The sequence below is a fragment of the Sceloporus occidentalis genome, unplaced genomic scaffold, assembly GCF_023333645.1.
Source record: "Sceloporus occidentalis isolate IW3139 unplaced genomic scaffold, rSceOcc1.0.p SCAF_3, whole genome shotgun sequence".
NCBI classification, from domain to species: domain Eukaryota; kingdom Metazoa; phylum Chordata; class Lepidosauria; order Squamata; family Phrynosomatidae; genus Sceloporus; species Sceloporus occidentalis.
This window is the reverse complement of record NW_028316983.1, coordinates 47,160,024-47,177,147: the sequence shown is the minus strand read 5'-3', so window position 1 is coordinate 47,177,147 and position 17,124 is coordinate 47,160,024. Positions and strand designations below refer to the sequence as shown.

Below are 17,124 nucleotides of genomic sequence, written 5' to 3'. Positions count from 1 at the left end.
CCTCCCCGCTTTCCCCTCAGGTGTTCCTGGTCCTTCGGTTAGCCGGAATGCTGCGAACAAAGTCCGTTGGCTGCCAAGTCCCTGGACAAATGCGCAGCTGTGCAAGTTCTTCGCTTGCACGCACTGCCATTGGGGACAATGCAGGCTTGCCATCCACAGATGTTCAAATCCATGGATGGCAAGACCATGGATACTGAGGTCCCACTGTACATCCTAATCCTTAAAAAAGAGGGACCACAGGGAATGCAGCAACAATCAGACCATTGCACTAGTCTCCTATGCAAGCAAAATGATGCTCAAAATTCTACAACAAAGACTTTTATAATATGTGGAGCAAGAAATGTCAGATGTCCAAGCTCAGTTCAAAAAAAGAAGAAACACTAGGGATCATATTGTAAACTCATGATAATGGAGTACACCAAAGAATTTCAGAAGAAAATCAGCCTGTGCTTTATAGATTATAGCAAAGTATTTGATTTTGTAGATCATGAAAATCTATGGCTAGCTTTTGAAGAAATGGGTGTTTCACAATATTTGATGGTCTATTAGTGCTGGGGGACTTCAACATCCATGCTGGAACTGCCCTTTCAGGAGTGGCTCAAGACTTCATGGTCTCCATGACAACCATGGGCCTGTCCTATGTAGTATCTGGCCCTACTCATGCTGCTGGGCACGCTCTGGACCTTGTTTTCTGTTTTGGGTGGGGTAATGATAATCTTGCTGTGGTGAAACTCTCCACAGTTCCATTGTCCTGGACAGATCATTATCTGGTCAGGTTTAGGCTCATTGGGACTTAGAACCTCTGCAGGGGTGGGGGACCGATTAGGATGGTCTGCCCCAGGAGACTGATGGATCCGGAAGGATTCCTGAGGGCTCTTGGGGAGTTTCCTGACACCTCAGGAGGTGATTCTGTTGAAGCCCTGGCTACCCTTTGGAATGAGGAAATGGCCAAGGCCGTGAACACAATCACTCCTGAGCGTCCCCTCTCATGGCGTGGAGCCAAACCAGCCCCCTGGTTCTCCAGGAAGTTGATGGTGATGAAGCGAATGAGGCGGAGAGTAGAGTGACGTTGGCAGAAGCCTTGGAGTGAATCTGATCGAACACGAGCTAGAGCCTATTTGAAAGCCTACTCTGTGGCAATGCGGGCAACAAAGAAATCATTTTTTGCTACCAGCGTTGCATCTGCAAGGAGCCGGCCTACAGAACTGTTTTGAGTGGCCAGGGGTCTTTTACACACACTCGGCGGCTCGCTGTGAAGAATTTGAGCAGCATTTTGCAAATAAAGTCACTCAAATCCACTCCGACCTGGATGCTACAGTTGATACAGTGTCAGTGGATGAGGCCTTGGCTCCTGCCGATCCAGTGTTAATGGATACTTTTCAACTTGTGCTGCCTGATGATGTGGACAGAATCCTTGGAAAGGTAAGAGCCACCACATGTGTCTTGGACCCTTGTCCTTCTTGGCTTATTAAACAGGCCAGAAGGGGACTGGCTGAGTGGGTAAAGGAGGTAATCAGTGCTTCCCTACAACAAGGCAGAATTCCATCCTGCCTAAAGGAGGCTGTTGTGAGGCCTCTGTTAAAAAAGTCTTCATTGGATCCCACAATAATGAATAACTATCGGCCAGTGTCTAACCTACCATTTCTGGGCAAGGTTTTGGAACGTGTGGTGGCTTCCCAACTCCTGGGATTTCTGGATAAAATGGATTATCTAGATCCATTTCAATCTGGTTTCAGACCTGACTATGGAACAGAGACAGCCTTGAAACCTTGGTGGATGACCTACGCAGGGATACCATCAATCATAGTATCCTTCTGGTCCGCCTCTCTGGGATGTGGCTTGGAGGTATTGTTCTACAGTGGCTCCATTCCTTCCTGTAGGGGCGAACCCAGAAGGTGATATTGGGGGACTCCTCTTTGGCCCCCTGGCCATTGACCTGTGGGGTCCTTCAGGGTTCTGTATTCAGTTTAACATATACATGGAACCGCTGGGAGAGGTTGTCCAGAGGTTTGGGGTGCGGTGTCATCAATATGCAGATGACACTCAACTCTACTACTCCTTCCCACCTCAATCCAAGGAGGCTGTCCTGGTCCTAAACCAGTGTCTGTCTTCAGTATTGGACTGGATAAGGGCAAACAAGTTGAAACTTAATCCAGACAAGACAGAGGTGCTCCTGGTCAGTCAGAAGGCAGATATAGGAATAGGGATCCAGCCTGTGTTAGATGGGGTCACACTCCCCCTGAAGACACAGGTTCACAGTTTGGGGGTACTCTTGGACTCCACTTTGAACCTGGAGGCCCAGGTCTCTGCTTTTGCACATTTAAAACTTGTGCGCTAGTTGGGCCCGTTCCTTGAGAAACCAGATCTGGCCACGGTGGTGCATGCCTTGGTTACATCATTTTGGACTACTGTAATGGGCTTTAAATGGGACTGCCTTTGAAAAGTGTTCGGAAAATTCAGCTGGTTCAAAGGCTGTTAATAGGGGCAGATTACAGAGACCATACAATGCCCCTGTTGAAACAGCTTCATTGGCTGCCAGTTTGGTCTGAGCACAATTCAAGGTGCTGGTTATTACCGATAAAGCCCTACATGGCTCAGGTCCACACTATTTGGCAGACCATTCCTCCTGGTATGAATTGGCCCGGACTCTGAGATCTTCTGGAGAAGCCCTTCTCTCCGTCCCAACATCATAAAACATGTTTGGTGGGGACACGAGAGAAGGCCTTCTCGGTGGCTGCCCCTAGACTGTGGAACTCCCTGCCAGGGAGATTAGAATGGCTCCTTGATGGCCTTCCACCGGCAGGAGAAGACCTAACTATTCACATAGGCATTTAAGGAATTGCTACGTATAAGGACAGGCTGGGATGTTAGACCATTTAAAAAAATTGTTGGTTTTTCTTCCTTTTATTTATAATTTTTTATTTTTAAAATATGTTTATATATAAAGCTTTATTAGAGGTGGAGGAAGGAGGTGTGAAAACTGGAGAACAGAGCATCAACAATTTAAGATATGCAGATGATACGATACTACTGAGGCAACTATTGAAGAAAGTCAAGGAAGGAAGTGCAAGATCACATTTTTAAAAATCCACATTTCATTACAGCCCAAACTTGCTTTCTTGCTGTATAAGGATTTAAGAAATTACAGATCTGTTTTTTGTTTTTTTTACTGGCTGCAAGCAACATTAGATTATGGATAGTAAATAGGTTGTGATTAGTTGTGAACTACACACTTGTTCTACTCAGGAGGGGGAAGAACATCTGTTGTATCTTTACATGGCACTCAATTGGCCTATAGTGCCTCCCTGCCTAAAGAAGTATGACTGGCAGTCTGCACAGAGGCAAAGGCATTTCCAAAAGTCCTCCTGTATGCATACCAACTAATTTCTTTATAATAGTGCTGATACTACAATCATTTAAAAGTATTAATTCTGAATTCTATTATTTTTAAATTATTGTATTTTTCTTTTTAGTTATTTTACTTGTCTACTTAATGTATTTTACAGAACACTATCAATAAGTATAAATAAAGTCTGAAACACGAATTCTTTTTCATTTAATATATGGTAATAAATGTGTATACTGGTTACAGCCCATGACTAACTATAATAAAATGTTTTACCAAGTTGAACACAGGCATTTAAACAGGAGTGCTTAAACGTTTCATTAATTAATTGCCACGGTTTCACCAGATAGTCCATCATACTCAATATATAAATTCCAGTATGTGGAAGTCATTGTATGTTCTCACTCAATAATTTGTAATGAACTAGAAAGCAATGGTATTGGCTAAAATTTAAACATATCCATAAATAATCCTCCATATAAAAGTGCCACAACATATAATATTGCCCCAAAACATTTATTTCAACAAAATAATGACCATCCATATATATATATATATATATATATATATATATATATTAACCTGAGAGGTAAAGAGAACACTTTAAATTTACTGATCAGAACAAGCTGACAGGAGTGAATAACACCAGAGCACCTCGATGTCTTTCATTTATATCATAAGGTCCTATAGGGTATTTGTAAAATAATCCAGAATCTATGCAGACTGAGCAATTGTTGCTGCTCATTACAAGAGCTTGTTGATTCTGAAGATGGCACTGATGGCATACTTTAAGGCATTACACTACAAAGTGATGGTGTGCAGCTGAATCTGTCCTGCTGAATGGACTATATTTGCATAATGCACTGAAGCAGCAGTGTTTTTTCAGTTCAATCCCCAAAGTGAAATGTTGAGTCTGAGGATATAAAAACACCAAAAGATGACTGCAAGGAGTCTGATTGTCCTTTTCTAAATCTTCTTCCCCCTGCTGTAAAGAAGTTAGCAGGAAAAGGATTTCTGTGACTATTTTCTTTTTATGCTTCAAGCTCAAGTCAACAGTCACAGCAACAAAAGCCAGACAATGCCTGTAAAGCTTGCAGAGCTGCTCTGAAACACTGCCTGCTGACAAACAGATATTTAAATACAGGTACTTCCTTTCCCAACAGGGAATTCAGAATAGAAACATGTATCTAATTCTTACAGGTCACAACATCTTAGCCAGAATATGCTGGAGGGGAGTCTGCTAAAAGGATGAAAACATTTACACAGACACATGACTAGACAGACTAGACAAACCTCTGTTTTTATCTCTACACTCATAAACACAAAGGTGAAACTACAGTATTATGGGATCTGTCAAATATGAAGATATGTGAACCTGCAGCCAGAGTTAAAAATACAAGAGAAGCAAAAGACAATATACTACATCTTACAAGGTTGTACATGAAAAAACAGTACTTGGCTTGATTCCTACATTTATAGCTTACAATTCCTTCCACTCTTTAAGTCTGTCTGGAAAATGCTTTTATGAAAGTATTCAGGATGCAAGCATTTCTTTCTCCAGTGAGGAACACAAATTTGTGTTATCTGCTGCACCAAGGTGAAGCTTTAAGAAGTCATAAATAACTTCAGTGATAGTTCTTGAAACAGTGGTATTTTACCATTAATCTCTCTTGAAGACAGTATTTTAAAATACACAGCATGAATTTCCAGAGTGCACTGTTTTAAAAGGGGTAACATTTTAATCATTGTCTGGGCAATTTCAGTAATATGTAGCCATAGTAGCATGGGGCATTATTCTTCCCATATGAAGGGCAGGGGAGAAATCTCCACAGCCTGTAAGAAAGATCTGTTTCTCCTCCTACGTCTCCCTTTTGGCAAGCCTGTACTGGTACTCAATGAGACAGGCTGCCATATGGAATCTGTTGCCTTTACTTGTTTCAATCAAGAAATATCAGCTGAAATTCCTTGATTTTCTATGGACATGCTTCTATGGACAGGGGAGAACGTTGTAAAAAAAGGTGTAGATGGGTATGAAGCATGCACAAACCTCCCATGCTACACAGTGGTCTGACATGCTTATGGTCACACATCCTGTGTCTTTAGGCACTGAACCAGTATGAGGAATACACATGTGCACAGTGCATCCTGTCTTAACCTGGCGCCCTCCAAATGTTTTGAACTGCAATTCCTGTTATTGCCATCCACTGTGACTACTGATCAGAGATACCAAAATATCTCTGAAATACACCAGGTGAGGAAGGCTACCATAGAGTTTCAGCTAATACTCATGCAGAAAACTATTATTTGCTGGCATTAAGAGGCATATAATGTCATAGCTTATATTTAAATGAGACAATAAATATGTCTAAAATACTGCTTGGATTATTAACTAAATCAAATTAAGAACAGTTGTAAGCATATTTACTTGGACATAAATTTCAATGAAATAAACATATTTCCATGTAAAAATGTCTATTCAGACTTTCCTACTACTTTTCTGATGAAAGCCATGACTTTTAAAATCATTTTTCTTACATTTCAAAAGTCAAAGATGATCCAATAGTTTTGTCAAAGTGAGATTTCTGAAAATAAGGATAATCCAAGGAAAGCATTTGCTGAGGAATATGGCTATGGTACATAAAAAAGTCTTTGCATGATTAAACATGGCAAACATTAGCCAGCAGAAGATGCCACTTGAAAGCTGTGGATAAAGCACACTCTACAATTCAGCAAAAGGCTGGAATGATACCCGAAAGGAGACATGAGGCAAATAAACAATGTGGAAAATAAGCACACAATTTTCTGCAGTACAGTTCCAATTTGACAGATCAGCTATTCAATGGCAATTGTTTTTTATCTTGAGATGTATCATCAGGTAGCCCTTCTTGCCTTACTTCGACTGACTCTCTGCTGATTGATAGTAGTTTTCGCAACTCTTTATTTTCAAGCTGTAAAGCCAAGAAACAAATTGAAACAAATGATTAGAAGCAGCAATAAATACTGGCTAATATTACTAGCACTTGTCTACCAATAAATGTAAAAATATATTTTTACTTATATATAAGCTTACACGTTATACAATATTATTTTATCACATGCTTCAAATAACCCAATCCCAAGTGGTTTTTCAACTCTGAAACTTCTCAAATTACTTTGGTGCAGAGTTGTTTCGTGCTACTGCAACTTTTACTTTCTTGATACTAAAGCAGTCCAATTGTCTGCCTTCATCTCTAATCAGCTCCAGTGAAAACTTCATAAAGACTTCATCAAGGCATTAGCTTTACAGAAAACAACAGTCAAATCTTACTTAAAACTTGGGAGAATTTTTTTAAAAAAAAGGAAAATGCAAGACACATTTTACCTAATATTTTACAGTTCTTTATCATCTTACCTCTAACTGTGCTAACTTTTCTTGTATTTTATAATACTGGTCATTGTCCACATGAACGGCTTTTCTCATCACCTCTCCCATCTCACAAATCTTGTCTATTTGACTCTCAATTTCCTGCAGATTTCAAAATAAAGTTATTCCCAACAGGAAGCAATATTGAAAAGAAAAACAAATCTTGCTAGAGTACGTAGCTTTCCTCTTACTCAAGTTACTGCCTTTGTCAAACAGAGGTAATATTTTCATACAGAAGAATAAGAAGAAGGTTAAGAGGTGATATGATAGCCCTCTTTAAATATCTGAAGGGGTGTCATATTGAAGATGGAGCAGATGTTTTTTGCTGTTCCAAAGACTAGTACATGGCACAATGGATGCAAAGGAAAGGAGATTCCATCTAAACATTAGGAAGAACTTCTTGACAGTAAGAGCTGTTCAACAGTGGAACACACTCCCTTGGAGTGTGGTAGAGTCTCCTTCTTTGAGGTTCTAAAACAGAGGTTGGATGACCATCTGTCAGGGGCACTTTGATTGTGTATTCCTGCATGACAGGAGGTTGGATTTGATGGCCCTTGAGATCTCTTCCAACTCTATGATTCTATAATTCCAAATCTAAGAAATGCAGACTAGAAAAACAGCCACAAAATGGATATGAAAGGGGGGTGGGATGAGGGGACAGGAAAGTACTGGAATGAGGCAGGAGGCACTGCATGCTTTCCTGCAATCTCAGAAAGTTTAAAAGGGACAGGCAAATCTCAAGTTATAATCTCATATCAGTAATTAGTATATTAACTGCTATTATGATGTGTTCCAGCGGAAGGAAAATAAATCTTTTGGGCTTATTTTATAATAATAATATAATAATAATAAATTTTTATTTATATACCGCCCTGTGGCGAACCAATCCGGGCGGTTTACAACATTAAAATAACATACAGCATAAAAACAATATATTTCCCTCCCCCCTTAAAAAGTTATTAAACAACATATCTAATTTAAAACCACAATAACTAGTTAAAATAACAATAAATTAAACAAAATAATACCAACCAATAAACCACTGCAACTTCAGTTCTAAAGAAAAGGGGGCTTTGGAGACATTACTGAGGAGGGGGAAATCCTGAGATCCTGAGGCCGGGATATTTCAGTCTGGGAAGGCCTGCCTGAAGAGATCCGTCTTGACAGCCTTTTTGAAGCTGTCCAAAGATGTTAATTGACGGATCTCATCCGGCAGGCCGTTCCAGAGCCTAGGGGCGACAACAGAGAAAGCCCTCCAGGAGGTCGCCGCAAGCCTCGATTTTTGAGGCTGCAACAAGTTCCTCCCAGAGGACCGGAGAGCATGGGGAGGATTGTATGGGAAGAGGCGGTCTCTGAGATAGCTTGGACCCAAACCATTTAGGGCTTTAAAGGTAATAACCAACACCTTGTACTGGGCCCGGAAACCAATAGGCAGCCAGTGGAGGGACCTCAAAACCGGAGTGATATGGTCCCTTCTGGATGTTCCTGACACAAGCCTGGCTGCCATGTTTTGAACCAGCTGTAGTTTCCGAACCAGGCACAAGGGTAGTCCCATGTAGAGCGCATTACAGAAGTCAAGGCGTGAGGTTACCAGCGCGTGCACAACTGTCTCGAGATCCCTTACTTCCAGAAAAGGGCGCAGCTGGCGTATCAGCCGAAGCTGATAACAGGCGCTCCTGACCGTCGCATTAACCTGATCTATCATTATATTTTTATTAGTACTATAATGATGAATGAGGGGCCCTACAGACTGGCACTTTGTGCTGGCCTGTAGGTGGAGCCACGGCAGAGCTGGATGCCTTGACTCCACCCCCATCATGTCATGATGCCCTGCGCTCTTCTAGACGGTGTGCAGCATCATGGCGTGGCCCTGGCACTGCATCTAGATGATGCAGTGTCAAAAGGGTTTCAGAAAGACACGCCGCGGCGCAAAAAGGAGCCATTTTTCCAGCTCTTTTTTTGTGCTCCCTAGAGACTGGATTGGTGCCACAATATGCGGTTGCTATTAAAGGGACAGCTAGATGCCGCCCATCTGTCCAGCCCCTTCATTAATTAGCTGTTGCCCCACAACATTTTACACCACTGTAGTCATTGAAAATTAATGTAGTTTATAGACAACACTAAATAATTTGTTTACATGAAAGGAACATTGTACAAGTGTTGCGATGCTTTGTTTTAGAAAGGGAAAGATCTGAACTGTGGGAACTAATGGAAGGAAGATACTTCAAGGTAGAGAGCAATACAACAGACAGGAAAAGGCATTACTGGAGCTAAACAGAATACCAAAGTTTCTCCTTGAAGTATCATCTTTATTTTTACTGGATTTGTTTTTCTAGTGAGAACACTAAAATACAATACAACATAACAATTCCTTACTGTAGATTGAGTTTGATGCACTTTTAGAACTGGTTGGGCATCTACATCTTTTCTTTTCATCATGAGTTGTAGCATGTGCTTCCTGTATTTGCTCATAATAAGTTCCAAAGCATCCTGGTGTTCCTCCAAAGAGACCCACAGCTCTGTAAAGTATATAAATTCCATGACATAATTAGAAAAAAATATATTTTCTGATTTAAGAGAATCTGTGGAAACCCTTTAGTGAAAACAGAATATACTGAAGAAAGTCACATGAAGGTTGAACAATTTTTCCGCACATTAAGCTGTTTACGTTTTAATTTCACAACTCCTTTACAAATGAAGTCAAAATTATGTTTGTTGTTATTTTGTTGTTAACTGCCTTTGAGTTGATCTCAACCCATGGAAATCCTCTGGATGAGACATCACCAAAACTCCTTGTCTTCCACTGCTCTGCTTATGCTTAGTTCCTGCAAAGTCATACCTGTGACTTTGTTAATAGAGTTCATCCATCTAGCATGCAGTCTTCCTCTTTTTCTACTTCCCTCCACCTTTCCTAGCATTGGCGGGTTACAAACCGCCAAAAAATACGTATTGAATACGTATTAGGGTTAGGAAGGGGCAGTGCTTCCGCACCCCCTAACCCTAATACGTAGTCAATACGTACAATATGGCGGCGGCCGTTCCACACGGCCACCACCATATTGACGTAGCGGACGCTGTGCGTCCGCACGTCGCATGGCGCTTATGACGTCGCGAGGGCGCCACTGGCGCCTCGCGGCGTCATAACTGCGCCACAGGAAGTAGCTCCATTTTGGAGCTTCTTTTTTGCTCCGCGAGGGAGTCGCACGGTTTGGCTGCTGTGGCTCCCTTGCGGAGCAAACAGCAGCGCCAGGAGACCGCTGCAAAGCGGCGGTTTGTAAGCCACCAGTATTGATTTTTTCCATCGAGTCGTGCCTTTGCATGATTGTCCGAAGTACGACAACCTCAGTTTGGGCTTTCAGGCAGATTTCTGGCTTGATCTGCTCTACGACCCATTTGTTTGACTTTTTGGCTGTCCACAGAACCCTCAGCGTTCTTCTCCCGCACCACATCTCAAATGTATTGATTTTCTTCCTATCTTCTTTCTTAATGGTCTATCTCTCGCATCCATACATGGTAATAGTGGATGCAATGGCTTGTTTGATTATAACTTTTGTGCTCAGATTTATATGTTTGCATTTTAGGATCTTTTGTAGTTCTTTCACAGCCACTCTCCCCATTCTTAATCTTCTTCTGATTTCCTGGCTGCAGTCCCCATTCCTATCAGTGTTTGATCCCAGGTATCAGAATGCTTTTACTACTTTTATTTTTTCATTGTCTAGGTTGAATAAGTAATTTTTTCTTCTAAAAATAAAAACTAGGGCCACATTTCATTCTGGACACACTGGAAGCATTGGTCTTATTTTTTTCTAAGGCACTAATATTTCTTCTGAAGCATTATTTCCGAAGCATTATACATGTTATTATTTACCATTGGTTTCAGTCACAAGCAGTCCTACTGCTTGTGCATGAAAAGCAACAATCCCACAAGAGATAATCTCACTAAATGGTTGACATATTTCTAGTATAGAGAGCATACCCAGTTTTTTCTATGTCCTGGACCTCTTCTCACAACCTTTATCAACCTGGTGGCGCAGTGGTTAAATGCCTGTACTGCAGCCATTTACTCAAAACCACAAGGTTGCGAGTTCAAGACCAGCAAAGGGGCCCAAGCTCGACTCAGGCTTGCATCTTTCCGAGGTCGCTAAAATAACTGTTGGGGGCAAATTAGCTTAATTTCTAATTAGCTTACTTGCTGTTCACCGCTATGATCTTTGGAATAGCGGTATATAAAAAAACAAAAACAAAAAACAACCTGTCATTAGCTTCCTTGTCACAACAATGGCCACTGGTTTCCATCTTATGTAATATACACAGTATAACTGTGTAACGTGATCAGGAACCATGTTATAAGAAAAGCAAAATATGTGTAGGAAATTGTAATTTAGTTGATCTCTACAAAACAAATTCTCAAATTACATTTATAGTAGCAAACAAAAGTTCACAATCTAAGCTGCAAAATTTCCACACAAATCATGGACTTGTATAACTGCACAAACACACACATCGTTAGTATGCTGGAAATAATAATTGGCAAGAAAGTCTGGTTTAGCTGTTGTGCCCATCTTGTCAAGTGTAGCTTGCACAATACAAAGAGTTTTTGTCTCTGTTATCATGTGGCACTTTCTTCCCATGAAGAAATAAAGTCAGTTGTCCTCATGACTCTTAGCATTATGATAAGCGCTCTTATTAATGTGTTATTCCACTTACAAAAAATATGTTTATGAAAATGCATGTGAGACATCCAAATAGTTGGCATACAGTCCATTCCAGTGTTATATCTAGAGTCTGGATCCCAGAAACACTATTGCTTGAGATAATCACAGATTTTAGAAACATTCAGTTAAACATATGCAATTATACACATCACACAAAGATTTACAGGTCTGTCAGTAACAGAAACTCACCTCTATTTTCCTGTTGCAGGTCTCTAATCTGAGTGTTTTCCTGAGACAGCAGAATGTGAGGTTTGTATTTAGACATGTCCTTCAGCTCGGCTGCGTCTTCTTGGTACTTGTAAAAAAAGAAATTGTCTATATGAACCCACAGAAACCGAAGAGCACCAACCCATCCCCTGCCCAACCTATGAAAGCTATGCATGCAAAATAGGATCTGCACTCACCTTGTGCGAAAGAGCTGTGCCGGCTTCCTTCATAGCCACCACCCGCTTGTGCAACATAGTGGACTGGTCAATGAGAGACTCGGCTGCATTGTCATGGTCTTTCAGCCTTTCCAGCAGGATCTTTGCATCAGTCAGGATCTTCTCTATAGTACAGGCCATTATCAGACAACTGAGAGATTGATGGAAGAGAGAATTAGGTCAAAACACCAGAGCCATCAAGGCCCAATTGGGAAGAAAGATGCCAGACTTTGAAATACCTCCCAGCAGACTATTGGCATTTCAAGGATCCCAGAGCCAAACCTTATTCAGTGTGAAGACTACAGCAGAGAACCTGCAGGGGAGACACAGGGCAGAGGGGGCAGCCCCTACCCCAGAAAGCAGAGGCAGGTTGTCCTCTAAGGGCAACAAACGTCTCATTTGTGATCATGCTTTTATTACTAAATACTGGGAAGGAATGCGCCAGGGGCTTTCTGGCTCTCTTGAGCTGTTGTTGTTGTTGTTGTTGTTGTTGTTGTTGTTGTTAACTGCCCACAAATTGGCCTCGGTTCAAGGCAACCCTGTGAGTGAGATCCATCCAAGACCCTCTTCCACCATTCGGCGCCACAACCAACTGCAGTTCCCAGAATTCCATAGCCTTGGGCCATGGCAGTTAAAGCGGTCTCAAACCGGGTTATTCACACAGTGTGGACGCAGCCTTAGGGTCGCCATAAAGAGACACAACAACAGCCCTAAAGAGCCCCCTCTCCCCCCTCGAAGGTCACCTGCTCCTCGCCCTCTTCCTCTTCCTCTTCCTCCTCTTGTCCTCCCAAAGGTCCCTGCTGCTGGGAACTTAGATGCACTCGGGTTGAAGAAGGCTCACTAGGGGGCGCAGAGGTCACAAGCGAAGAAGTCGGGCGCCCGCCGGCCTCCGTAGCTTCCGCTCTGCACTGTCATTTTCTCCCCCCCCCCTTTTCTGAGACAAAGGGGACTCAGTCCTCCTCGGTTTTCATATACACTTCCGGCTCCCGTTGGAAGTGCGGGGCAGAAGAGAGAGAGAGGGAAAGGAAGGAAAGAAAGAAAGGGAGGGAGGGAGGGAGGAAGGAAAGGCAGGTCTCAGAAGTGGTGTCAAACTGCATTGTTTCTCCAGTGTAGAGGGTCCCTCCGCCCGCTTGTATCAAGGTCCAAAACATGCTGCAGAAATAATCCAGTTTGAGACTGCTTTTACAGCCATAGATACAAAAGGGAAATGCCATGGCATGCCCAACCCTATTTGTAGAATCCAGTTATATATCTCTACACTTCGGGTCACAGTGGTCCCCAAACTGTGCCCTTTAAGAGATTTTGGACTTCAGCTCCCAGAAGCCTTAGCCACGTTGGACAATAGCCTGGGATTCTGGGAGCTGAAGTCCAAATGCCTTAACAGCACAGATTGGGGACCCCTGCTTCAGGATCCTGCATGGTTTATTTATAGGTCCAAAACACACTGCAGCAATAATCCAGTTTGAGACTGCTTTACCTGCCCAAGCTTAGTGCTAGGGAATTCTGGGAACTGTAGTTTGTGGGACATTTAGCTTTCTCTGTCAGAGAGCTCTGGTGCCATAAGAAACTACAGTTCCCAGGATTCCCTAGCATTGACCCAAGGCAGTTAAAGCAGTCTCAAACTGGTTTACTCCTGCAGTGTGTTTTGAACCCCCCCCCCCCCCTTTTGAGATTGCATCCACACTGCAGAAATAATCCAGTTTGACACCACTTTAACTGCCATGGCTCCATGTTATGGGATTCTGGGAATTGTAGTCTGTTGTGGCACCAGAAAGGGTTAAATGTCTCACAAAACTACATTCCTGTGGTGCAGATGGAGAACTCTAACTGAAAAAGTTGTTATTTGTCCTCAAGTTGGCTTTCACTAATGGTGAATTGAAAAGAGACTTAGTGGTTTGTGTTGGGCTATGACCCTGGAGACCAGGGTTCGAATCCCAGCTCAGCCATGAAACCCACTGGGTGACCTTGGGCAAGTCACACTCTCTCGGCCTCAGAGGATGGCTATGGCAAACCCCCTCTGAACAAATCTGGCCAAGAAAACGCCATAAATCATAAATGATTTGTAGGCACACAAAGAAGAATTGAAGCCGCAGACCCTTGTCTTGCGTTCTCTAGAAAACAAACGTTATAGATACATTAAAATACAGACAATAATGACAAACAGTAACCAAACAAACTAAACTATTATACAAAAGCAATCATACACTATAGACTTAGCCCCAACTGATGGATATATACCCCTGTGTCTCTATTCCCTTATATATAATAAGAAATTTACATCTCTATGATGTACCAATTCATCAAATCTGTTTAACAAAACCTAAAACTGATTCATATCCCAGTGTGATTGCAAATATGAACTTTATCACACGGGAGGAAAGCGCCCAAAACCCATGAATAAATGGCCATTAAATACGTGAATATCCGGCAAGAGCAGGATTGTTTTCACATGACATTGCCATTATCCTGGCATTATCGCATGAATAATATGGCAAAATCATGCTGCTTTTCATTCACAAGATTTCCCCATGAATGAAAAGCGATGCAATTTTGCTGCTTTATTCTCAGGATAATGCCAGGATAATGGCGATGTTGTGCGACTTTGTTTGAAAACAATCCCACTTTTGTGGGATATTCATGGGATATTCACTGGTTGTAATGGCCATTTATTCACGGGATGCGGGCGCTTGCCTCCTGTGTGATAAAGTCCTATGTACTAAATCCCAATCTTAAAATTATTCAGAGATTTTTCTTTGATCAGCACTATCCATTTGTCCATTTCAGCAAGTTCAATCGTCTTCATCAGCCAATCGTTTTGTATTGGTGTATCAGTGTCCTTGCATCTCTGGGCATGTATTATTCTTGCTGCTGTAATAATGTACTGCAGTATCATTTCATGTGTCTTCTCAATTTGATCAGTCAATTTTCCAAGCAGGAAAATCTCTAGTTTCGTCTCTATTTTAACATTAAAAATGTCCTCTAGCATTGGCAGGTTACAGACCGCCCATTTGGGGCGGGCTGCACCCACCCCTTTCCCTGGTGTATCGGGGCCTCAGCTGTTAGAACTGCAGCCGCTGAGGCCCCAATCCGCTGCTCTTCAGGCTGCGGGGAAGCGGCAAAACGCCGCTTCCCCATAGCCTGAAAAGGGGTGTCCCTGGGGCTTCAAGCCCCAAGGACACCCCGCGGCGGCGGGGAGAAGGAGAAAGGGGCCGCTTGGCCCCTTTCTCCCTTGCTTCGCTGGGCGCAGCCGTCTGAAGGCTGCGCCCAGCGAAGCAAAGCGGCGCCACAAACCAGGAAGGAGCTCCGAAACGGAGCTCCTTCCTGGTCCGCGGAAAGGGTGCACTAAGCGCCCTGGAGTGGACCGACAACGTCACATCTGCACCGCCCCGTATAGAGGTGGTGCGGTTATGACGTCGTCACGGCGGCCCCCATGTGGAAGGGGGGGCCGCCATTTTGTACGGACTCTGTCTGTACTAGGGTTAGGGGGGTGCGGAAGCACCGCACCTTCCTAACCCTAGTACGGACTGACTCCGTACTTTCATGGCGGTGTGTAACCCGGCATTGTTTTCCTTTCTAAATTTTGAGAAAGTACTTTCTTCTAGGGAAAGGAAGACCAGGATTCATATGGTGGAAACAGTGAATCAGCCATATGCCTTTTAAAAGGAGAAATAAAAACGGTATCTGACAGAGTAACCCATGTATTCAAAAGTAAAGTCCATTGTGTTCAACAGGACTTGGTCCTAGGAAAATGTTTACAGGCTTTTATTCTGAATTATTCATCAGGGAAGGTGGGGGGAAATTGAAACTGGTTTGAATGGCCTCTTAATAAAGCAGATGCTGAAATTAGTGCAATGAGTTAGGGACACATGGGTGAATATGAACAGAAACCCTCCAAAGGTTTCTTTTTTGGCCTTAATTGACCTTTTCACACAGAGAAGCCACTGACAGCAGAACAAGATTGGCCTGGGATGCAAACCAAATAAATTCACTGGTTACTAAAAGGCTAAACTTAAGATTGTTGCAATAATCCACAAAATTGTAGAAACCACATTCTGATATTTGTTGTATGTAGGGTTGCCATAAGTAAGGACCTCCAAACGGGAACAAATGTAGGACAACATTTTCAAATGTAGGACACATTTGTTTAACATCGAGGACACACGAAAAAATTGGATGATTTTTTAAAAATGTTACTATAAATGCATGTTTCTTAGGCATGATCAAAATGGAGGAGGACAAGCCTAGACCGAGGACGCAGGCTCCTCAGAGGGGCTTGTGTGCTCGGCCCAGGCCTGTTCTCCGAGGCCACTCTCCTCTTCCCGGACCTCCCCTTTCCTCCAAAGGGCTCTTTGGAGCTCTTTGAAGGGAAGGGAAGGGAGCCAGGAAAGGAGAGGACTCGGCAGCTGCGGAGGACAGCCCCAGGCCTCTCCTTGGTGGCTTCATTTTCCTCAGGCCAAAGGGAGCCTGCAGAAAACGCAGCCCCCCGAGGAGAAGCCTGACCCAAGCAGGGAAGGTAAGTAGGGAACTAGGGAGGGAGGGAGGGAGGAGGCAAGGTGAGGGACTTTTGTCCCATGCTTCTTCACCGAGACTCTACTGTACACAGAAAGTGCACTTTGGGGGGGGGGGAACCTTTGAAAATGGGCACCCACCTCCTCCTCCTCCTCCTGTTTCCCCCCCCTCCTCCTCCTCACCATGCACTAAGAAAGGGCGCTTTCCCCTCCCCCTGGCTGGCCAAGAGTCTCACTCCTCCTCCTCCTCCTCCAAGGGTCCACCTCCTCCTTGAGGCTGGCCCTGGCAGAGTGGGGCTGGAAACAGCTCCACCCCAGCTGCTCTGCCATTGGCCAGCCAGCCTCAAGGGGGCGAGTGTTCCCTTTAGGCGCGATGGCTGCCGGCTGGGGCCCAAACCCGGGATTTAGAGTGAACCGGACTGTGACCGTGCCAGTACCCCCAAAACCGTTACAATCACGGGCGCAGCCGGGTTATGGCACCCCTAGTTGTATGTCAAGAAACTGTATTCTAGAAAACAAGCCGAAACTTTCTATTTGTGCATACTCAAGTGATATAAGAGTATCACTTATAAGAGTAGCAGAGATATCCTAAGCTTCAGTGTTTCCATGCAAACTGTGTTCTGCAACCTGTTCATGGGGATAGCATTTTACTGTTAAAACGGAATAAAATGCCACTCTCTGATAAGGGCAAACCAACTCAGTTTATAGGTTACACAGGTCTAAATAGGAA

At 43.2% G+C, this 17,124-nt stretch overlaps 1 protein-coding gene across 1 annotated transcript; it reads right to left on the bottom strand.

Annotated features, from left to right (window-relative positions):
- Window positions 1-3,539: 3,539 nt before the first annotated feature.
- On the bottom strand, window positions 3,540-12,754 carry LOC149315880 (suppressor of IKBKE 1-like). Its single transcript, XM_089514343.1, has 6 exons — window positions 12,630-12,754; window positions 11,869-12,037; window positions 11,654-11,759; window positions 9,126-9,268; window positions 6,738-6,851; window positions 3,540-6,294 (listed from the first exon to the last, which is right to left on the bottom strand). Exons 2-6 carry the CDS (start codon window positions 12,025-12,027, stop codon window positions 6,175-6,177), a joined length of 642 nt encoding a protein of 213 aa, XP_089370469.1. The 5' UTR covers window positions 12,028-12,037; window positions 12,630-12,754; the 3' UTR covers window positions 3,540-6,174.
- Between the last annotated feature and the right edge of the window lie 4,370 nt (window positions 12,755-17,124).